General features: G+C 39.4%; 1 protein-coding gene and 1 long non-coding RNA gene across 4 annotated transcripts in view; one reads left to right on the plus strand and one right to left on the minus strand.

Moving 5' to 3' along the window:
- Positions 1-14,357, plus strand: part of GARIN2 (golgi associated RAB2 interactor family member 2) — a 37,102-nt gene extending 22,745 nt beyond the window's left edge. The window contains exons 7-8 of one of the 3 annotated variants that reach the window (XM_045397553.3): positions 9,005-9,031; positions 14,126-14,357. In XM_045397553.3, coding sequence (XP_045253488.1) covers positions 9,005-9,031; positions 14,126-14,207 — 109 coding nt within the window. In that variant the 3' untranslated portion in view covers positions 14,208-14,357. Of the gene's footprint in view, positions 1-9,004; positions 9,253-14,125 lie in introns of those variants that run through there. The other 2 variants (XM_065547500.2, XM_045397552.3) reach the window with 2 other exon arrangements.
- The window catches only part of LOC141407295 (uncharacterized), a 59,462-nt gene that overhangs the window by 29,302 nt on the left and 6,149 nt on the right, over positions 1-24,011 (minus strand). The window lies entirely within an intron of this gene.

Below are 24,011 nucleotides of genomic sequence, written 5' to 3' on the forward strand. Positions count from 1 at the left end.
AGCTTAAATCCAGGAGTTCAAGACCAGCCTGGGCCACATGGTGAAACCCTGTCTCTACAAAAATTAGTTGGGTGTGGCAGCATGTGTCTGTAGTCCCAGGTACTCAGGAGGCTGAGGTGGATTGCCTGAACCTGGGAGGTGGAGGTTGCAGTGAGCTGAGATCGCACCACTGCACTCCAGCATGGGTGACAGAATGACACCCTGCCTCAAAAACCAACCAAACAAACAAAAACAGAGAATAAGCTTTGCAGTCAGTCCTCTGGGTTCAAATCCTGGCTTCCCTATCTCATTAGCTCTATGATCTTGGGCAAGTTACTTAACTTCTTCAGGTCTGTTTCCTCATTTGTAAAATGGGAATAATATCTACCATGTAGAATTGCTGTAAGGATTAAATAGCTGATACTAAAACCCTCACAATACCAGGCACATGGTAACTGTTCAAAATACATGTAGGTGTAGATATAGATAAAATATAGGGTGGGAGGAAGGAAGGAAAGAGGGAGGAGGATAGGTTCAAGCAAACTGAACAAAAAACCTAATGTAGATTTGACTCACGTTAAATACAGTACAAACATGGTTCTGTACCACACAGGATGTCTAAAGTAATCTTTCCACTATACTACCCAATAAACTGAACCTAGAGAAGAAATGGGGAAAAGAGCACAAAACTGATTAAATATTTTTAGTGTAGTAAAAAAATGGAGGTGATAGGAGAATGTTAATAGGTGACAATGACCATATTCAAATGTATGAGGAAGTTCACAGAAAGCTACATTTAAAAAGTAGATTTAAAGTAAAAATTACTTTAACACAGAGGAAAATTTTATTATTAGGTAATATAGCAACCAATTAAAAAAATAACCTGGGCACACACGCCTGTAATCCCATCTGAGGAAGCTACAATGGGAGTACCATCCTGGGCAACTTAACAAAACCCTGTCACTAAAACAAAAGTGGGAGGGTCACTTGAGCCCAGGAGTTTGAAGCTGTGGTGAGAATGATCAAGCCATTGCACTCCAGCCCAGGTGATGGAGCAAGACACTGACTCTTAAATAAATAAAAAATAAAAATACTTATTTATTATATATTGATAAACAACAGAACAAGTTTCTGTAGGTTCTGTACATTGTGAAGTCTGTCCTTGCAAAATTTCTCAAAAATGAACATTAAATCTTTTGTCCTGGATAGACTTTAAGCATTCTCCTGCCAGGAGTCTAGACCTTTCATGTTTCTTATAATGTAATCTTAACCACTGTGAAGATCTGCTAAAATGAATAATAGAATGCATGCTAGAGTCAAATATAAGTGTGCTCTAGGGAGTTCCTTAAAAGAGTATAATGAAATGAAAACAGTAAACACACTAGGGACTTTGTAAGGTTCTGAGAAGCATAGTGATGAAAGTACACAGAGGGCTTGGGACACATTAGTTGCTCAACAGATGATCATTTTTGTCACTAGTGATCATTATGTCACTAATAATTCATTTTTAACAGTGTAGATTAAAGAAAAAAAATGTATCTTCTTTAAAATGGCTCCTCTCACAAAAAATGTATCATAGGGCCAGGCGCAGTGGCTCACACCTGTAATCCCAGCACTTTGAGAGACTGAAGTGAGCAGATCGCTCAAGTCAAGGAGTTCAAGACCAGCCTGGGCAACATGGCAAAACCCTATCTCTACAAAAAAATACAAAAGTTTAGAAGAGCATGGTGGCATGCGCCTGTAGTCCCAGCTACTAGGGAAGCTGAAGTGGAAGGATCACCTAACCCTGGGGAGGTTGAGGCTGCAGTGAGCCATGAAAGAGCCACTGCACTCCAGCCTGGGTGACAGAGCAAGATCCTATTGCAAAAAATATATATATATATATATTTATATATTTTTTTCACACACACATACATATAAATAAATATATACACAAAAATATCTTATTCAGCTGAGGATTAACTACTCAAAGCTGGTTTTTCTAAAAAGTCTTCTTTCCTAACAAAGTATAGGCCAAGGGAAACAAAGGAATATGGGTGATCGTTAGGAGAGCCACAAACCTTGAAATCAGAGTAGTTTGCTTCAGCTGCTTGAGCACTGCATTTTTCACAATCCCAGAGCCTCTAGATACAAGTGCCAAGACATTCAAAGTGTTAGCTCTTGACGCTCAAGGAAAGCATCATTAACTATCTAAGGTTTCTTTACTGGTTGTTCTCAAAATGAGGACGCCGGACCAGCAGCATCACCTGGGAACTGGTTAAAGAAGTAAATGCTTAGGCCTCACCCCTTCTTACTGAATCATAAGCTTGGGGATGGGGCATAGAATTCTGTGTTTTAATAGACTTCCAAGTGATTCTAATGCATACTCAGGTTTGAGAACCATTTCCTTAGGAGAAACCAGTCATATCTATCAAGCAAGGATTCCCTCTCTCACAATGGCTTCTCCCAAAGCCCTACAGTCAAACTAAGGATTCTGCTTTTATAGCTGTGGAAAGAACTATAGGCTCACCAGGAATCTTCCAGGGAGCTTTCTTCCAGGACCAGGGGCTCAAAAAGATAAAAAATATGGTTCAATGTGGGAATTGCTGTTATCACCCACAGACATTTTCCTACTTTTACTGAGGGCACAGAAGTCACTGAAATAAATTTCTCCCCAGAACACTGATCTTTTTTTTTTTTTTTTTATGATAACCACTAAGCTATTTCAGCATAAGTAAACGATGACAGAAGAGCAACTTGTAAGTCTGATGTGTTAGAAGAGAATGTACAAGGATTAAAAAAACAACAACAACAGGAGAGAGTGAGAGTAAAGTAGGAAGAGAAAAACAGAAACCATTAGTCAGAAATAGGAAAGGGATACAGGAATAGAAGATGCAGAAGGGTATGTGCAGGTGCTGCTCAGTGGAAAATGTACCTTTCACTACAATACATGAGTATGACTTTATTAGAAAAGCGTAAGATTTCTTTTAAAAATGATATTAAATGAATCCATCCAACTTGGCAATTTGTCCTAAATAATCATTGATCAGGTCTGGTCACTCTGATGTCTTCCTTATGTTTTGTTTCATTCTTATGTCTCAAATCCAGTGCCCCCAACCCTTGTCAAATACTTCAAAAACATACCACAAATCAAAATCTCACAAAGTTAACTGAATCATTTCAGCTACTTCTTTCCTTGCCCAAAACAAATGCCCTAAACCATTAGATTCGCTTTTAATGCCTTTTAAAAAAAATTATGAAAAATAATAAACTTTATTTTTTGCGTGCAGTTTTAGATTTACAAAATAACTGAGCAAATAGTGCACAGAGTTCCACACACACATCCCACTGCGCCCTCCTACCAATCCCCCATGGTATCTTCTATTAACGTCTTACATGTGGTACATTTGTTACGGTCAATGAACACATATTAATACATTGTTATTAACTATAGTCCATAGTTCACATTACATTAATGTTTACTCCTTGTGTTGGACAGTTCTGTGGGTTTCATTTTGTTGAAGATTTTGTCATCTATATTCATCTGGGATACTAACCTGTAGTCTTCTTTTTTTGTCATGTCCTTGTCTGGTTTTGGTATCAAGGCAATGCTGGCCTCATAGAATGAGTTAATCATGTTTTGTTAATATTTTGGGGTTTTTTTTCAGTCTCCATTTCATTTATTTCTCCTCTGACTTTTATTAGTTCTTTCCATCTACTAATTTTGAGTTTGGATTATTCATGCTTTTCTAGTTCCTCAAGGTGCATCATTAGGTTATTTATTTGACATCTTCCTAGTTTTTTGATGTAGGTATTTATTACTATAAACTTGACTCTTAATACTGCTTTTGCTGTGCCCCTGTAAGTTTTGGTGTATTGTGTTTCTATTTCCATTTGTGTCAGTAAATTTTTAGATAGCATATTTCATTTCTTCCTTTCATTTAGGAGCATGTTGTTTAATTTTTATGTATTGTATACTTTTGATGTTCCTATTGTTATTGATTTCTAGTTTTATTCCACTGTGATCAGACAAAATACTTGATAAGATTTAAATTTTTAAAAATTTTTGGATAAACTTTTTGAGATTTGTTTTGCGTCCTAACATACAGTCAGTCAATCCTGGAGAACATTCCATATGCTGATGACAAGAATGTGTACTGTGCAGCTGTTGGATGAAATGTTCTATAAATGTCTGTTAAGTCATTTGGTCTGTGATCTAGTTTAAATTCCATGTTTCTTTGATGATTTTCTGTCTAGATGATTTGTCCTAGGCTAAGAGTGGGTGTTGAAGTCCCCAGCTGTTACTGTATTGGAATCTATATTTGCCTTTAGATCTAATGTTGCTTTATAAATCTGGGTGCTCCAGTGTACATGTGTATTTACAATTGTTATGTCCTCATGTTAAATTGATCCCTTTATAACTATAAAATGACTTTCTTCATCTTTTTTTTACAGTTTCTGACTTAAAGTCTGTTTTATCTGATATAAATATGGCTAATCTTGCCTGACTTTGGTTTCCATTTGCATTGAATATCTTGTTTCATTTCTTCACCTTCAGTCTGTATGTATCTTTACAGGTGAAGTAAGTTTCATGTAGGCAGCATATAGTTGGGTCATTTAAAAGAAAAATCCATTCAGCCAGTCTATATCTTTTAAGTAGGGAATTTAATCTATTTACATTTAAGGTTATTAGTGATAGGTGAAGACTTACTCCTGTCAATTTGTTACATGTTTTCTGGTTGTTTTGTATATCATTTGCTCCTTACTTCTTCTCTTATTGTTTATTTTTGCAGTTGAGTGATTTTCTGTAGTGATAAGATTTTATTGCTTTCTCTTTCTCCTTTGTGTATCAGCGCTACCAGGGAGTTTTATAGTTTTGCATGTTTGCATGATGGTGGCTATCATCTTTTCATTTCTATGTATAAGTCCCTTGAGCATTTTTTGTAAGGCCAATCTAGTGATGAATTTCCTTAGTTTTGGTTTATCTGGAAAAGATTTTGATCTTAAGAATTTTCTTAAGATTATTATTTTAAATTCTTTTTCTGACATTTTATATATTTTCTTATTATTGATGTTTGTTACTGGAGAATTATTGTTTTCCTTTGGAAGTGTCATGTATCCTGTGGTCCTATGTTGAGTTCTATGCATCTAATGGAAAAAAAATGCCTCTTCCTATTTTATGGAGTAGTGTCACAGGGAAAGACTTATTTGTATGAATGGGTCTTGGGATGTCAGTTCAGTGGGTTGCGTTGGCTTTGGTTCTAAGTGGATGCAATAGTGCAGTCTCCATGTAGTTTCTTCAGCATTTGCAAGTTTCTCAGTGGCCTGGGCTTAGAGAGTTTGTGGCATCAGTGGTGCAGTTTTGCCAGAGTTGGGCTCACCAGGCTGTTTCTCAGATCAGGGACAGACAGGCACATACACACAGTGGGTTGGCCAACCTGGGGTCTGGCTTGCTGGGTTTGGGGCCATGGGCTGTTAATGCAGCCGGGAGCATGATCACACAGTTGTCTGTGAGTAGCAGCCTACAGAAATGTTTCTTAGGCCTGGTGTTTCTCAGAGTTATGCACCAGGGATGTGGGTGCACAGCTGCTTGGGTGCAGGTGATCTGCGGGCATGTTTACAGGGGATGGCCCACATAGCCATTTCTCAAATCTGGAACACTAGTGCAAGTCTGCTTGGCTGACTCAGGGACATGCCCACTGGGGACAGCCTGTGGGCTGTTTCTGAGGCCTGATATGTGGATATAGGGCTGCTTGGCAGCCTGGGGCATGTCCACCTGGGGGACTTATGGGGCTGTTTCTCTGGTCCAGGATAGGGGTTCTTGCCTGTTTGGCTGGTCTGAAGGCATGCCTGTCAGAAGCAACCTGCAGGACTGTGTCTCGGGCCCTGATTTTGGGTGCAGGGTCATTGGGCAGGCCAGGAACATATCTGTAGGGGATGGAGGCACTGTGGAATTGTTTCTTCATGTCCTAAGCACAGGCACACAGCCGTTCTGCTTGCCCAGGGGTATATCAGTTGTTTAGAGGTTCAGGGGTCTCTCTCACTTGAGGGTATGTATGCAGCAGTTTGGCTGGCTCAAGGGTGGGTTTTCCATGGTAAGACTGTCATACTCTCCCTCTGGCTATAAGTGCAGCAGTGAGGGTTGGTTTCCCTGCTATGTGAGACCAAAGCCACAGCAGATCCTGGCCCAGGTTCTGCACAGGTGGTGTTGTGGTGTTCAGCCGCCACTGTGGGCTTCGTGGAATGGAGTTGGAGCCTTAGGGCTGGAGAGATGCAGTGGCTAGTGGCCCCACAGAGCAGGTTACTCTCCAGAGGTGGCTCTGATCTCAAGCAGCAGCTTGGCTCACAGGTGGTGATTGGGGAGTAGGAAGTGCATACCTTGTGCTCTTAACCTGGGGCAATGTAGCTGTGTGAATTCCTAGCAACTCCCAAAACTAGGCTCAGGGCTTGTGAGGACTGTGGGATGCTCCTGTTGTAAGGACTGTAGGTGTTTTTGGTAGCAATGGGGGCTGGTGGGGCTCTTCTGCTTACCTTTTCCCTGCAATGGGAAGTCTCCCCTGACTCTGGGCAGATCTAGGCCACATGGGTGATATAGGTGCCTCCACACTGTCCTCCTGGACTTTCCATCACCACAGACATGTCTCTGTTCCCCAGCTGTCCTCCAGTGACCTTCCTTTGACAGTGCAGTCATATCTTAGCAGTTTATTCATTGCTCTGGTCCTTTCTTGTGGGGGAAGGATGAATGCCAGGGGTCTCTAGTCAGCAATCTTGCTGACATTCACTCTCTGAGAATTTTTCTATACTACCCCTTAATTGCTTTTTAAAATATTAAAAATTATAAGAATAACTTTAATTGTTAGGATGAAAAAGGCTCAGCAGGTACTGTTTCATTAGTCTCACTGTTATGATCACTATTGGAAATGATGAAAAAATGAATCCCTAAATAGCAAAAATCACGGAATTTTAAAGATATAAAAGATCTTGAGAATTAACAAATCTCAAATTAGTCAAGGTCTCACCCCTCCCTTCTCAGCTCCCTACGCCATTTATCAGCTGACTCTACTGGAAAGAAATAAATAGATGAAGAAAAACAAAACAAAACAAATTTTGGTTACAAGTAATCCTCTTAAGCCCAATTTAATAAAGCATGGATTTCTTTTTTATTGCCTATTTGCATCAGGAACATAATTACTAGCTAGAGTCTAATTTGAGAATGTTAATTATGAATGAAAGATGTAATATTTTAAGAACAGAATGGAATTCACCACTGCTGTATTGCAGAGACATTAGTAAGATTTAATCATGCTAGTGAGGTTGAAAAATAAGTTATATATATTATTTTTCTTTTCCAAAACCATGGATTTCAGTGACACTTTATAACTGTGTACTTTGGAACACAGATAAAAAATTAAGCTGGGTGCAACAGCTCATGACTGTAATCCCAATACTTTGAGAGACCCAGGCGGGAGGATCACTTGGGCTCAGGAGCTCAAGACAACCCCGGGCAATATGGCAAGACCCTGTCCCTACAAAAAAGAAAAAATTTTCTGGGCATGGTAGTGAACACCTGAGGTCCCAGTTACTCAGGAGGCTGAGGCAAGGGGATTGCTTGAGCTGGGAGGTCAAGGCTGCAAAGAGCCATGGTAGAGCCACTGCACTCTAGCCTGGCTAACAGAGGGAGACCTCGTCTCAGGAAAAAAAAAAAAGTAAACAATGATCTTGTTGAATATTCTGCCCTCATATTTACTAGTCTTTAAAATTTAAATTGAGCATCTTAAATCTAGATGAGTGAAAAATGTTGGAGACTTAAACTTATCTATACTGTCACTTTAGGTCCTTTAGAAATGAAGAATTTACTTTATAAAGTATTTATATTTTTTCTCATATCTTGACAGTAGTCCTACCATGGCTCTTTCCTTTGTTTTAAAGGATAGTGGCAGGCTTTATTTTAATTTGCATCTATTCTTCAAAGTACATTTACTTGATATTTCTCAGTCTCTTGAAAATTTTTATCATTAAGCTTAACCTTCATTTAAGTCACCAGATCCATTTGATAAAGACTATATGAATATTTATTTGCGAACTGTATAGAAAATTACTGTTTTAACATTTACTTTCTGAAAGATCCATTGTAGAACTTGAACTGGGTGTATTTGCCAGACCCCTTAAAATGGATCACAATTATGTCTTTGCATGTTTATTTTATAGGATAATAGCTAAGACAATTTTTCTTCCTAAACTATTTGTTTTATTCAATATTTCCAAAATATTTATTGAAAATGTATCAAGAAATAAGAATTTGGTGAAAATTATGTGACTTAAGTTTATGTTTTAGTATGCCAATGAGGTTAAGGAAATAAGTATTTTAATTATTATCAATTTTAAAAATTAGGAGCACAGAAAATAAGCTTCTTTATCCAAAGACATTTCTTAAAGTGAAATCTTCTAAAAAACTGCTAGCCTCCTCTTTTATCCAACAAACCATAAGAAATGTTATTAAATGTAAATAAGGTACATTATTTGCCTGCAAGATTCCCAAGCGTGGCCACCCCTAGTAAGGCCACAGACTTGGTGGTAAAGAAGTTACCATTAGTTGGTGATTTCTCCTAACCATCCATTTCAGAATTTATCCCCAGGTCTCTTTGAAACCCAATATTCCCAACATAATTGACCTTATTTACGCGACTTAGCAGCAGCAGCTAACTTCTCTCAGCCTGTTAAGGGAAGGACAAGGAGGCAGCAGTGTTGGGGATGCCAGCAGCCTATGGAGTGACTGGAATAGACATAATAAGAATAGATTACATATTATTACGTACAATAAATTTTTACGGCTTTTACAGATTGAATAGCCCATATGTTGCAGAAATTTAGGTAATTTTAGTCTCATATGTTCTATAATCAGCAATGGCCTAGGCTTGCTAAACATGTTTCATTACCACCCACAAAGCATTTACAGAATGACTGGTTATTTTATATCTAGTAAATCTTGTCTAAATATTTGTGGTTATGCCGGCAAATTTTTGAAATGTGCTATTTATTTTTACAGGAGCTTGAGAACTGAATCAAACACTTCAGGTATGGAACAAATGCCACTACATATTTTATTGTGATCCCTGGTATCCAGTAGTCATCTCTGGTTCCTCCAAGAGTAGGGTGGTTAAGAGCAAAGGAATTCAGCTAGACTTTTGGATGCCTTTCCTTTCTTCACGATGCTCCATTCTGAGAATCCTACACTGAAGAAACTCTTTCTCAAAGCTGATCCTCAGGCTATCTTCCAAGTGGAAAACATTATGGTACTTTACTACTTCACTTTTCTTTTTCTGCACTAGTTTAGTTTCCCAGTTCCCTGGATCTAAATCATCAGGCATAAACCACGCCAAGCCTAGTTCTGCAGACAGCATGCAAACTACAGCAATCATAGGACCTGTCATCCTTGCTGATATGTAACGGGAACGGTCCACAACTAACTTTTTGGTAAATGTAAAATTATCCAGCTCCTCTTTTTTCCTCCTACATCTTTAGCCTCTCCCAGGTGATACTATTTAATGTTTTTGTTTGTTTGTTGTTTTTTTGTGAGGCGTAGTCTTGCTCCGTCACCCAGGCTGGAGTGCAGTGGTGTGATCTTTGCTCACTGCAACCACTCTGCCTTTCGGGTTCAAGTGATTCTCCTGCCTCAGCCTCCTGAGTAGCTGGGATTACAGGCATTCGCCACCACGCCTGACTAAATTTTGTATTTTTCACTATGTTGGCCAGGCTGTTCTCAAACTCCTGATGTCCAGTGATCTGCCCGCCTGGGCCTCCCAAAGTGCTGGGATTATATGAGTGAGCCACCACTCTGGGCCTATTTAATGTTTGGGTTTTATTTGGCGGTGGGGAGTGATGTTTTTTCTTTATATATTGCCATGTTCTAAGAATCTTTAGCCTGTAATGAACTTTTAATGTGGAGGTTGTCTTATAGGCACCTCTTATAGTTTGTCTTATAGGCAAATCTCTCTCTTTGCTGAGTGCTAAAACAGCTCTAAGTTACTTTCAAACCTGGGAGACAGCCCAAGCCTCAGCTTCAGTCATGCACATAAAAGAACACTATGGAAGGAACATTTAGAACATTTAACTTGGCATAAGTGAAGAAAAAAAAAATACTACTTCAAAAAGCAAGAATACTTGAAGGCAGTTTTAGTCACACATACAAGAATCAGTCCCACAAAAAAAAGCAAATTATTATAGGATAGGATTTTACACAAATGGGACTCGTCTTTGGACCTTCCCATTGGGCTTTTTTTTTTTTTTTTTTTTTTTTTTTCTGAGATAGGGTCTCACTCTTTCACCCAGGCCAGAGTACAGTGGCACAACCTTGGCTCACTACAACCTTCTCCTCCTGGGTTCAAGTGATTCTCCTGCCCTAGCCTCCCAAGTAGCTGGGATTACAAGTGCCCACCACCACGCCTGGCTAATTTTTGCATTTTTAGTAGAGATGGGGTTTCACCATGTTGGCCAGGCTGGTGTCGAACTCCTGACCTAGGTGATCCACCCGCCTCGGCCTCCCAAAGTGCTGGGATTATAGGCATGAGCCACTGCACCCTGCCCACATTGGGCTTTAGTGTCTAAAAGTACCAGATGAACTTCACTGTAATGTGGTTTGGCCTATATTCCAGTCTATACTATTGAACCTGAGAACATTATAGGGAAATGCTATCATAACTTATAAGAAAAGCGCAAAATCTCCTTTGCAGTACAGAATTTTAATCTATTAATTTCTACCCTAAACTGTATTTCATAAAGAAATCAAACTAAATTTGTAGAAATTTCAGAGAGATCTAGTATAGGCAAATATTTTCCTCTTAGTTTCTAAAAGCAAGGGTAAATCTACTAGCAGCCTTACTACTATTAAAAATATTACATGCAATTAGTACACTCTATGTACATTCTAAGACAGTCATGTATTTAGCCATGGAAGTTTCAAATTAATGTAAAGCATCGACATTGTTGTCTTCATTCTCTATATGACTAATTATTTTACCTGTTTTCTAGCACAGACTCAGTTTTGTCCAATTGAACAATTTGATTCCTACCTATCATATATGAAGCACTGTGCAGGCTGTGGGAGGGATTAAAAAAGAATTGGACATAGCTGGGCATAGTGGTGTGTGCCTGTAGTCTCAGCTACTTGGGATGCTGAGGCAGGAGGATGGCTTGAGCCTGGGAGTTTGAGGCTGCAGTGAGCTGTGATTGCACCACTGCACTCCAGCCTAAGCAACAGAGTGAGATGCTGTCTCAAACAAAACAAAACATAGTAAAATAACAGAATATGTTACCTGGCCTTAGGACATGTGCACAAATAATAAAACCAGAATGTATGTTAATTAAGTATATGTTAAGAGAAGAGTCCAGAACTTAGTTTTGGCTCAGGAAAGGAAATAATGAGACTCTATGAAAAAGGCAGGGCCGGGTGCAGTGGCTCACGCCTGTAATCCCAGCACTTTGGGAGGCCAAGGTGGGCAGATCATGAGGTCAGGAGATCAAGGCCATCCTGGCTAACACTGTGAAACCCCGTCTCTACTAAAAAATACAAAACAAAATTAGCCGGGCATGGTGGCGGGCACCTGTAGTCCCAGCTACTCGGGAGGCTGAGGCAGGAGAATGCCGTGAACCCGGGAAGCGGAGCTTGTAGTGAGCCGAGATCGCGCCACTGCATTCCAGTCTGGGCGACAGAGTGAGACTCCGTCTCAAAAAAATAAAAATAAAAATAAAAAAAGGCAGTCTTTGAGTTAGGAAAGGGGAAAATGAGGATATCCTGAATATAGGAAATGGGGTGAGCAAAATCAAACAAATGGGAAAGTATTGGGCATCTCCAATTCAGGAGTAGTGAGACATGTGGCTGGAAAGCAAGGCAGGAGCCAAATTACGGAAATAACGGATCATGCTAAGAAGTTAGGTAGCTAAAAAGGAGCCACTGAAAGACAGAGAAATGACAACATTAGTGTTATGTTTTAGGATAATTACTCTGACTGCAGTCTCTAAGAGAAGCTGGAGGAGGCTAGAGGTAGGGAGACCAGTTAGAAAGCTACTCTAACAGTCAGATGAAGTGTGCCAAAGTCTGAACCAGGTGAGGAGCAGTCACAGTGGAAACAAGGACATGAATCCATAGTCAACAAGAGTTATTGACTTACTGCCTGTGGGGACCAGAGGAAAAAAAACTGGGTATGTCAGTTTGGGAGACAACATGATGACTAGGTGATAGTAACCTTATGAAACAAGCTGGGAGAAGGAATTGGAAACATTTTGGAGGGGAAAAATTAAGAAATCAACTCTGAAACACTGAAGTTAGAATCAAATGCCCTAGGTTTTGGTTCTAACTACACTTCCTGTATTACATGGTCATTAATCTCTCTGGGCCTCAATTTCCTCAACTATGAAAAGTGTGTGCAAGTGGCTGGGGTGAGGGGAGGAGGAGGGCATGATTAGTTGTCTCAAGACCCTTTTGGCAGTTAAGATTCTATGAGCTGCCATGTTTGTAGTTCTGGGGCTCATCTTTGACAATCTAGCAGGCAGCTTGCAATGGGGATTTGGAAATCAGGAGCTAAGCAAAGATACAGCAAATGAGCAGCAAAATTCCACTCTGGGCTTGTTAAATCACAAGGGTGGTACAACATACAAAATGGGCATGCAGTTTTCCACAAAGTATTAATTATTTTCTCTGTTTTTTCTTATGTATTTCTTATTTCTTTCCACCTTTTTCTCCCATGTTTTCCCACTTTTCTCTTACTTAGGCTTGTATAGTTTTTCAGTTTTTCCCCTGATTAGCATTTCTTTCCCCATTTTCACTCTCCTCTAAATCACCTGTTCCCCTTCCATACACTTTTACTCTCAACACCCTGTATCCCAAGAAAAGCAGACTAGCTGAATCTTAATCCCTCATTTTATTAAATGTAATTGGAGTGCAAATTAAAAATGAGTCTGTAATTCTAATTTATATTATATGTGGAAATCAGAATAATAACTGCTCTGCACAGTAGTAAAACAAATTCCTGGCACTGTTAAGCTCATCTGATTCACATACACCCAGCTCCTGGGCAGTGCTAGTTAGGGACCATGATCTCAAATTCATCTTCTCAAACTTCTCAACGGTTTGTGAAAATTACATTTTTTTCTCCTTTCTGCATAATGTTTTGGGATAAAGTGGCACTTCAAATGCACTGTTTGTATGACAAGTTTAAGAATGAAATAGGGTCCACATTAAATTTGTCTCTCTGGATCTGGGTTAATTTCTCTTTCTTTCTTTCTCTCTCTCTCTCTCTTTCTTCTTCTTCTTTTTTTTTTTTTTTTTTTTTTTTTTTTTTGAGACGAGTCTTACTCTGTTGCCCAGGCTGGAGTGCAGTGGCATGATCTCAACTCACTGCAACCTCTGCCTCCCAGGTTCAAGCGATTCTCCTGCCTCAGTAGCTGGGACTACAGATGCATGCCACTATGCCCAGCTAATTTTTTTTTTTTTTTTTTTTTTTTTTGGTAGAGATGGGGTTTCACTGTGTTAGCCAGGATGGTCTCAATCTCCTGACCTCATGATCCGCCCACCTCAGCCTCCCAAATTGCTGGGATTATAGGCATGAGCCACTACGCCCGGCCCCATTTCTCTACTTTCTGAACTTTAAGTTTTTGCCTTTCTAGGATTAATTTTCTTTTACTTTTTAAATTTTTTTTATAGTGAGCCCAAATTATAGGCTTATCTCTGCTTCTTTGATATTTTTTCAGAGACAAAGGATAGAGATTCAAGAAAAGAACAGAAGGGAAAATCACATTAAATATTGGGAGTTTCCTTCCCACCCTTACCCATCTTTCTTTTCCATGTTCCTCTTAAATATTACAAACCAAATTCCTTGGAATCCTAAGCAGCCAGGTTTATTCTTTGTTTATAAAACCCAGGCTTAATAAAAAAGGAGGGAGCCCTCTAAAAGGGAACCTGCTTGTGAAATTCAACAATAGGCTCCATTGCAAGAATAAATACATTTTTGATGAGGTGGTTAGGACATAATCTGAATTTCATATTCAAAATAAGTTCTTTCTCCTTCTGTGCCTTTTTTTTTTTCCTGCTTTTGACTTTTTTTCTTTCTTTCTCACTTCCTCTCTATTGATCTCTTCTCTACTTTCCCTACTCTTTTTCTTTTTTCCCTCTGGTTCTCTCCCCTCATATCAAATCTCCTTCTAATTTCCTCAAACTTGTGCCTCATCTGTCTCCCCTTTTCTCAAGGGAATGAATGTGAGGAAAGAAAAGTAAAACAGAAAAAGACAAAGTTGGTGGAAAAACATGTAAGACAACCGAAAGGTAACTTTTTAATTATAAGTCTCTATAGGAATACATGATAGCTATGATACTGTCACACAAAAAAGTTGTCAGTAAGTGGGGTCTTTTAACATTAAATCTTATTCTACTGTAGTAACAATATAAGTGGAATGAAATGTTAGGGGTTTGTTGTGGTTTCTGCTCTAGAATCCATCATGGGTCAAAAGATAACATCAGCACAGGGAAGAGGAGACGGGGCTTCAGGTGAGGCACTGGAAGAGAATTATGTGTTGTGCTACCATAGCGATTCCTCTCATTTCTGTACTTCTTTGCAACCTTATCATGCTATTTCCCAACCTGCTTTTTAGATCAGCCAATACAATTAAGACCTCTTTTTTTCATAGCAAAAGGATACGGATATTCGTAGAGTGCCTGCACGGCTGTCATGTACAGTTGTGTAGCTTGTACACACCATCCATGTTGTAGTTTATGTGCAATTCATAATCTGCACAGCTGTATGCGGTGGCCCTGGCCTACTGTATTCTAAGTTTCTTTGAAACACCAGCTCTGCAGTGCGTTGCTGAAGAATGAAACTTCTCTCAGCCATGATAACAATACCCGGTAGCACAGAAAGAGTTGAAGCAAATGCAATTCTAGGGCCATTGTGTCTTCTGTTGCCTCCTTCATAAAGCTAATGCTGTGTGTGTGTGTGTGTGTGTGTGTGTGTGTGTGTGTGTGTATGTGTGTACCAGGGCTGAGTTCACAGAATTGAAGAGGGGAGGTTGGTGGACCACGGTGGCCTGGGCAGTAACCCCTTCCCCATCCTGGCAGGGCCTTACTGATGGAATCAAGGTGCCCACTCTTCTGTCCATCCTTTTGTCACTCTGCCACCAAAAAGCCAGCTTAGCACTTGAGCATTTTGTTTATTTACTTGTTTATTTTTTCTGTTTTTTTTGTTTGTTTGTTTGTTTTTGTTTTTCGAGACAGAATCTTGCTCTGTCACCCAGGCTGGAGTGCAGTGGTGCAATCTCGGCTCACTACAACCTTTGCCTCCTGGGTTCAAGTGATTCTCATGCCTCAGCCTCCCGAGTAGCTGGGACTACAGGCACATACCACCACGCCTGGCTAACTTTTGTATTTTTAGTAGAGACAGGGTTTCACCATGTTGGCCAGGCTGGTCTCAAACTCCTGACCTCAAGTGATCTGCCCGCCTTGGCCTCCCAAAGTGCTGGGATTAAAGGCGTAAGCCACCGTACCTGGCTGAGCATTTTGTTTATTAACAGGGCCCCGCCAAGATACACACTGTAGGTGAAAGGTTATGGACCAGAGCAGAACAATGTGGCTGAAAAACAACAAATGTCCACACTCAATAATCCCCTGGCCTCCATATACATTTCCTGATCTGTACCTGTTCTTTTGTGACTTCTTTCCCCCTTAAGAATGCTCCTGCCAGGCACAGTGGCTCACACCTGTAATCCCAGCACTTTGGGAGGCCGAGGCGGGTGGATCACAAGGTCAAGAGATCGAGACCATCCTGGCCAACATGGTGAAACCCCATCTCTACTAAAAATACAAAAATTAGCCGGGCGTGGTGGTGCGTGCCTATAATCTCAGCTACTCGGGAGACTGAGGCAGGAGAATCGCTTGAACCCGGGAGGTGGAGATTGCAGTGAGCTGGGATTATGACACTGCACTCCAGCCTGGCAATAGAGTGAAACTCCATCTCAAACAAACAAACAAACCAACCAACAAACAAACAAAACATGCTCCTAATATTCCCCATAACTTGCTATATGGTGTGGAGACAGTGATGGGTGGCATACAGGGTGACACGTGCTGGCTCCTACATCCACCTAGACAGAGTCCAAAGTCCTGCCATCTTTCAATATAGTATGGAATTTAAATAGAGAAATTACTTTCAAGATAATTCAATATTTTACAATGATTTCAATCCCTTGATGGATATATTCAGCAACAAAATTTCAAAAATTAGGGTCTCATTAAGACAGAGCTGCAAATGCAAAGAATGACAAAAAAATTATACATACCATATTTAAATTTTGACTTATTAAATTGAAAAGGTTGCTCCCAAATACTTACATTTTGAATAGCTGATATATGGGAAAAAGTAGATTTTTTTTTTTTAATGGTAGAAAAAGTTAGTTACTAATACAGACTTCATATTGCTACAAATAATGTGAAAGATTTCGTCTTATTACCACTGAAGTAATGTGAAAGTTATTTGAACTCTTATTTACTATAGCATATTATGATGTTTGTAGGTCTTATGACCAAATCTTAGGACTCAGTACAGCACAGATTAAGAACTTGCAAAGAATTCAATAGCAGGTATAGAATTTTAATTTTATTTTTTGTTTGTTTTAATTTTTGCTAGAAATTTAAAAGAGTAAAAGCCCATAATCTTAATCTTAACATCCTGAATGGATAGGTTTTTCCTTGAGTAGAAACAGCTTTTAAAAACAACAATTTTAAGAAATTAAGTTTCTTGGCCGAGTGCGGTGGCTCACGCCTGTAATCCCAGCACACTGGGAAGCCAAGGCAGGTGGATCACCTGAAGTCAGGAGTTTGAGACCAGCCTGACCAACATGGTGAAACCTTATCTCTACTAAAAACACAAAAATCAGCTGGGCATGGTTGCTGGCGCCTGTAATCCCAGCTACTCGGGAGGATGAGGCATGAAAACTGTTTGAACCCGGGAGGCAGGGGTTTCAGTGAGCCGAGATTGTGCCACTGCACTCTAGCCTGGGTGACAGTGAAACTTTGTCTCAAAAAAAAAAAAAAAAAAAAAAAAGAAATTAAGTTTAATAATGTTTTAATGGCTAGATTAAAAAAAATGAGATCTTATTCATCCAAAGGATCTTTATTTTTTATATCAAGAAGAAAAGTTGTAGTATAAATATACTTTTCTATGTTTCATTCATTTATTTTACCTGTATTTAGTTTCTCTTGTCTTATACTTAATAGTAACAACATTAAAAATATTCTGTATTTCAGACTTTTGAATTAAATGGACTGACTTCTCCACCTTTTCTAAAAATCAGATACAAACTACTAAACTAAAAAGCAAACACAGCTCAGGAAAAGACATTCAGCGCAAGAGGAAAACCAAGCAGTGTCTTCTATGTGGCAGAAATAAAGCCTATTACTAATTATTAAGAATTCAAATCCATGTCAACCTAATTTCATAAAACTTAACTATTTTAATTGTGGATATCTATTTTAAAGGAAGCTAGAGGACTATGCAAAACTATAAGATTTTCAATTCATAAACTCAGTTTTTATCCATGGGGTTTCTTTTCTTTGGGATTGATGGAAAAATTTGTTATTCTCTTGGTTTCACTTTTCTCATTTGTACATTAGTCCAACACTGTTTTGTTTCTAACATTGGAGAATGTGGGATCATTCAAAGTGGGGACAGTGTTCATTTCATCTTTTGTTATAGCTGAGTACCTGGTGCTGAGAGACAGTATTTATTGAATCAGTGTGTCATTTTCAAACAAGTTAAAAAAAATCCATGTACTTTTAAAAATAAAAAAGAAACTACAGACAGTCCCCATCCAGAGAATGGTTTGACTTTTTAAAAGCTATCGCTTATTTTCTAAAAGCTGCCAGTCATGCTAAAACATGTTTTTTATCCATTATCTCACTTAATCTTCACAGTAATATGAGGGACACTATTATTTTTCCTTGTTTTACAGGTGGTGAAAGTGAAGCTTAGAGGTTAAAGTTACTTGTCCAAGTCACACAGCTAGAAAATGGTGGAGGTGGCCTCTGAACCCAAGAAACCCAACAGCCAAGCTAAATGAAAATTTGCGATTCACATTAGAACTCATGCTTTTAAATTCAGAATAAGGGTAGTTAGGTTTTTTAAAAAGCTATAGAAATATATTTAACTCAAATTTCACACAAATAGTACTGGTTTTTCTACTGTGAACTGAGAATATCTCTTATCTCCATCTTTCCCTTCCTGTCCCACAGGCAACCCTCTAGAACTGGGCAGTCCAATACGGTGGCCAGTAGGCATATATGGCTATTGAGCACCTGCAGTGTAGCTAGTGTGACTGAGAAACTGAATTTTAGATTATTTTAAATAAATGTAAATTCTAATTTTAAAACTAGAACAGTGTAGAATATTTTTCCATTAAATGCAACTTTATTGTTTTGGTAGGGCTACATTTTTCACTTCAACTGTTGAAAATCTAGTGTCCAAATTGAGATATACTGTAAGTGTAAAATATATGCCAGATTTGGAAGTCTTTGAGAAAAGAAGAATGTAAAATATTTAATATGTGTTATATTGATTATATGTTTAAATAATATTTGAATATATTGGTTAAATAAAAATATTTAAGGATTACTTTCATCTGTTTCATTTTACTTTTTTGATGTGCCTATTAAGCAATGTGTCACAAATTACATATATGAAAAAAAAAATGTGGCTCATGATAGATTTCCATCAGATAACACTGCTCTAGAGAAAAACCATCTACCCAGTCTCTTGGCCCACAGTCTAGGGAATTCCTCCTCCTCTTCTCCCTGCTGTTCCAAAGTCAGAAGGTTTCCAACCTTCACAGTCAGGAGTAAACACAGAGATTCCACGAAACCGAGAGGAGACTAACGTTTTTAAGTTAGGTATATACATAAACCAACAGTTTCTAATTTGGAGATGGCTATATCATCATAGAAACTGTTTTCTTGATACAGATTGTTGGTAACTTTTACTTTTGTTTGCTTGGGGGGAAAAAGATTATCTGATAAATTGATTCTTACAGGTAGAAAGCTATAACTATAAGTTACAACTTTCTATCTAGCAACATAATCCTTCAAAAGGCAATATACACTGTAGTTGGTGTACAACCACCTTGGAAAAGAGTTTGGAAAATTAAGTTAAGACATATGATCAGCTGGATGTGGTCGCTCATGCCTATAATCCCAGCACTTTGGGAAGCTGAGGCAGGAGGACTGCTTGGGCCCAGGAGTTTGAGACCAGCCTGGGTAACAAAGTAAGACCCTGTCTCTACAAAAAATTAGCCGGGTGTGATGGCCCATATCTATAGTCCCAGTTACTCAGGCGACTGAGGATGGAAGACTGCTTGAGCTCCGGAGGTCGAGGTTGCAGTGACCCATGATCATGCCACTATACTGCAACCTGGGTAACAGAGCAAGACCCTCTCTCAAAAAAAAAAAAAAAAAAAAGATATATGATCAAATTTCAAAAAAACCTAAAAACATGTTCACAAGACACATATTCAAAATAAGATTCGTACACAAATAGTCACAGTTTTGTTCATAACAGCAAAAAACTGGAAACACCCAAATGCCCATCAACTGGTGAATAACTATACAAATTGTTGTATGGTCATACAGTGATACTACTTAGCAACAAAAAGAAACTTAACTATTAAATACAAAAGTTCTCCCTTATCCACAGTCATGCTTTCCACAGTTTTAGTTACCTGTGGTCAAAAAATATTAAATAGTTCCAGAAATAAATAATTCATAGGTTTTAAATTACATGCGATTCTAAGTAGCATGATGAAATCTCACACCATCCCACCTGCAACAGGGATCATCCCCTTGCAGCTATCTAGGTTGTTTATGTTACCTGCCCCTTAGTCAGTAGCCTTCTCGATGATCAGATAGAAAAACAGTATATACAGGGTTCTGTACCATCCAAGGTTTCAGGCATCCACGAGGGGTCTTGGAAGGTATCCCGTGAAGATGGGGGGTGAGTGGACTACTGTAGATGCAACAATACATGGATGAACCTTAGAAACAGGTTGGGTACATGCTATATAATTCCATTTATATGAAGATTTAGGAGACAAAACTAATTTATAAAGACAAATCAGATTGGTGGTTGCCTGGAGTTGTGGGTAGCCAGGAGGATATTGACTGCAAAGTAGTTTGAGGAAACTTTTTAAGGTGATGAAAATGTCCTTTTTTTCTTTTCTTTTCTTTTTTTTTTTTTGAGACACGATCTTGTTCTGAAGTGCAGTAATGGCACTGTAACCTCATCCTCTTGGGCTCAAATGACCTTCCAACCTCAGTCTCTGAAGTAGCTTGAATTACAGGCATACCGTATGCAGCCACCATATGCAGCTAATTTTTAAATTTTTCTGTAGAGACAGGGTCTTGCTATGTTGCCCAGAACTGGTCTCAACCCCCTGTCCTCTAGTGATTTTCTCACCTTAGCCTCTCAAAGTTCAGGGATTACAGGCCTGAGCCACTGGGTCCAGCATGATGTAAATATTCTATCTCCTGATTGCGGCAGTGGTTACATTAGTGTGTACATTTATCCGACTACTTTAAAATAGGTGCCTTTTATTTGCATATAAATTATACGTCAATAGGCCAAGCTTAGTGGCTCGCACCTGCAATCCCAGCACTTTAAGAGGCTGAGGCCGGTGAATCACTTGAGGTCGGAGTCAGAGACCAGCCTGGCCAACATGGTGAAACCCCTCCTCTACTAAAAACACAAAAAAATTAACTGGGCCTGGTGGCCGGCAGCTGTAATCCCAGCTACTAGGGAGGCTGAGGTAGGAGAATTGCTTGAACCTGGGAGGCAGAGGTTGCATTGAGCCGAGATCATGCCACTGTACTCCAGCCTGGGTGACAGGGTGAGACTGTGTCTTTAAAAAAAAATAAAAACATGATAATTTGTGTCTATAGTACTTATCACACATTAGATTATTTGGTAGTTTTAAAAATATGTCTACAGCCAGGCATAGTGGCTCACGCCTGTAATCCCAGCACTTTGGGAGGCTGAGGCAGGCAGATCATGAGGTCAGGAGATCAAGACCATCCTGGCTAACATGGTGAAACCCCGTCTCTACTAAAAATACAAAAATATTAGCCAGGCATGGTGGCAGGCGCCTGTAGTCCCAGCTACTCAGTAGGCTGAGGCAGAAGAATGGCGTGAATCCGGGAAGTGGAGCTTGCAGTGAGCCAAGATCATGCCACTGCACTCCAGCCTGGGGGACAGAGCAAGACTCCGTCTCAAAAAATACATATATATATATGTCTACAAATGCTTTATTCTCCTCCCTTCAAGGGATGGAGCCTATTCCCCTTCCTTTGGGTACAGATTGGACTTAGGGACTTGCTTCTAGACAATAAGGTGGCAGTAGTGGTGTGTGGTTTTGGAGACTAGGTCATAAAACAGCCCTATGGTTTCTGTCTTTGTTGCTCCCTCTCTTAAGTCATTTGCCCTGGGGGAAGCCAACTGTCACATTCTTAGATCATTTGCCCTGGGGGAAAACCAGCTGTTCCTTATGACAAGAAACAGAGGCCAAGTCTTATGACAAGGAACAAGGCCAAATGACAAGGAACAGAGACCACTAGCTAACAGACATGTGAGACTCCTGGAAGCAGATCCTTTAGTCCCAGTCATGCCTTCAGGTGACTGCAATCCCAGCCGACACCCAGCTAAGCTGCTTCTGGCTTCCTGACCTGCAGCAAGGGAGAAATTACATTTGCATGTAATTATGTATCACAAAATCTGATTTATCTCTAATTCTACTATTCTGTGTATATTTTAGATGAGAACTTTCGAAATGTTGACTAAAGTGCTGAACACCCTTTGAAATCGCTCCGTTTTCTTCATTAAAGTGAATTGTCACATTTTACCAAGATCCTAGGTATATTCATAGCCTATATTCAGTCTAAACTTAAAAGGAAAAAAAATCAGTGCATTTTTATGCCTGTTGCCAAATTGTTCTCAGCTCTCCAGTGCCCTGAGCTGAGATAACAAGGCTTGGGAGACTTGTTTGCTGTTCTGCCTTCCTGCATTTGCTTGAAGTGTTACCCAGAGGCCATAAGGCCTGAAAGCTTTCAGTCTAAATACTTAGTCAGGTCCCGGCACCAGCTACAGATTTACACAGCTACAAATTTAAAACCATTTATATTTCCAAATACGGCTTTTAAAATTCCTCTAAAATCATTCTGAAAAAAAAAAGAAAATAGTATCTATTTTCTCCAAGAGCCCTAAAAGGGATCCACTGTCCTGTTTCCATGTCTCCCATTCCATCAACACATTTTTATTTTATTTTATTTTTTTGGAGACAGAGTCTCACTCTGTCACCCAGGCTGGAGTGCAGTGGTACAATCTCAGCTCACTGCAATCTCTGCCTCCCAGGTTCAAGTGATTCTCCTGCCTCAGCCTCCCAAGTAGCTGGGACTACAGGTGTGCGCCACCACGCCTGGCTAAATTTTGTATTTTTTGTAGAGACAGGGTTTTACCATGTTGCCCAGGCTGGTCATGAACTCATGAGTTCAGGTGATACGCCCGCCTTGGCCTCCCAATGCACTAGGCATGAATACACCTAGGATCTTGGTAAAATGTGAGAATTCACTTTAATGAAGAAGAGCGATTTCAAAGGGTGTTCAGCACTTTAATCAACATTTCATAAGTTCTCATCTAAAATATACACAGAAGGACAAGCTCTTTTAATAGTAGAATTAGAGATAAATGAGATCTGGTGGAAGACCAATACCTATTCCAATTCTGCCATAGTATATCACATGAGAAGGTAGGGCTTTTCTGAGAAAGAAATTTGCAAAGCCTCAGATATCTGCTTCTACTGACAGGTTTTACAAGTTTCTAGTTAGCACTACCTCCTATATCTGATCTGTAATTTCCATCTGAAACTCCCTTCCTCTGGCTGACTTCTCCCAGTCTGTCTCATGACAGGTGGGAAGAAACCTAGTGCAACAGTCCAGGCAAAAGATGATGATGGCCTGGAGTAGGGTGGTAGCAGTGGGGATGGGGAGAAGTGGTTAGATTCTGGATATATTTTGAAGGTAGATAAACAGGATTTCCTGATGGGTTGAATGTGCCATGTGAAAGAACACCTGAATAACTGGAAACTGCGTCAAAATCAATAGTTCTGCCATATAAAATTTGCAATACTCGTCAGAAATTTAAACGAAGATTCCGGCTGATAGATGAATACAGGATTCTGGAATTTAGGGCAGAAGTTCAGAGTAAAGATAAATTTGGAGTGAACAGTATATAGACGAAATTTGAAGCCATGAGACCAGATGAAAGCAAGTGAGTGACAAAGAACATCATGATAAAAATAAAGACAAACAGTTAATACATACTATTCCAGCACTGTTCTAAGCACTGTCATATATAAATTAACTTTGTCTTCACAAGCACTGTAGGAGTTAGCTACTTTTATTATACTCATTTTACAAATAACGAAGCTGAATTTCAGAGAAATTAACTGACTTTCTTCTAATCAGACAGCTAGCAAGTGACAGAGCTGGGATTCAAACCCAAGCAAAGAGAAAAGTAAAATATTCCATTTTAGAGCTTTGGGACACTCCAAATATTAGCAAAGAGATAAATAAGAGCCAGCAAAGGGTTTTGAGGAAGAGGTTCCAGTGACATGGGAAGGGAAGTAAGAATGGTGTTTCAGAAGCCCAGAGAAGAAAATGGAGAAAATTATCAGCTTCATCAGATACTGCAGACAGGTCACATAAGATGACTGAAAACTGACTTTTGCATTTAACAAAGTGGCTGAAATCAGTGACTTTACATGTCAAGTGGAGTGAGTTCAAGAGAGAATAGGAAAAGAGGCATTAGAGTTCCACTCTTTGCTTGTTTGTTTTGAAACAGAGTCTCACTCTGTCCACCAGGCTAGAGTGCAGTGGTGTGAGCCACCGTGCCCAGCACACATGTAAATATTAATTAAAGTAGTATCGAAATTTTTCACACAAAACGAAAGTGTGATTGGGAGCTTGGTGAGGA

This window comes from Macaca fascicularis, chromosome 7 (genome assembly GCF_037993035.2).
Source record: "Macaca fascicularis isolate 582-1 chromosome 7, T2T-MFA8v1.1".
In the NCBI taxonomy this organism is placed as follows: Eukaryota; Metazoa; Chordata; class Mammalia; order Primates; family Cercopithecidae; genus Macaca; species Macaca fascicularis.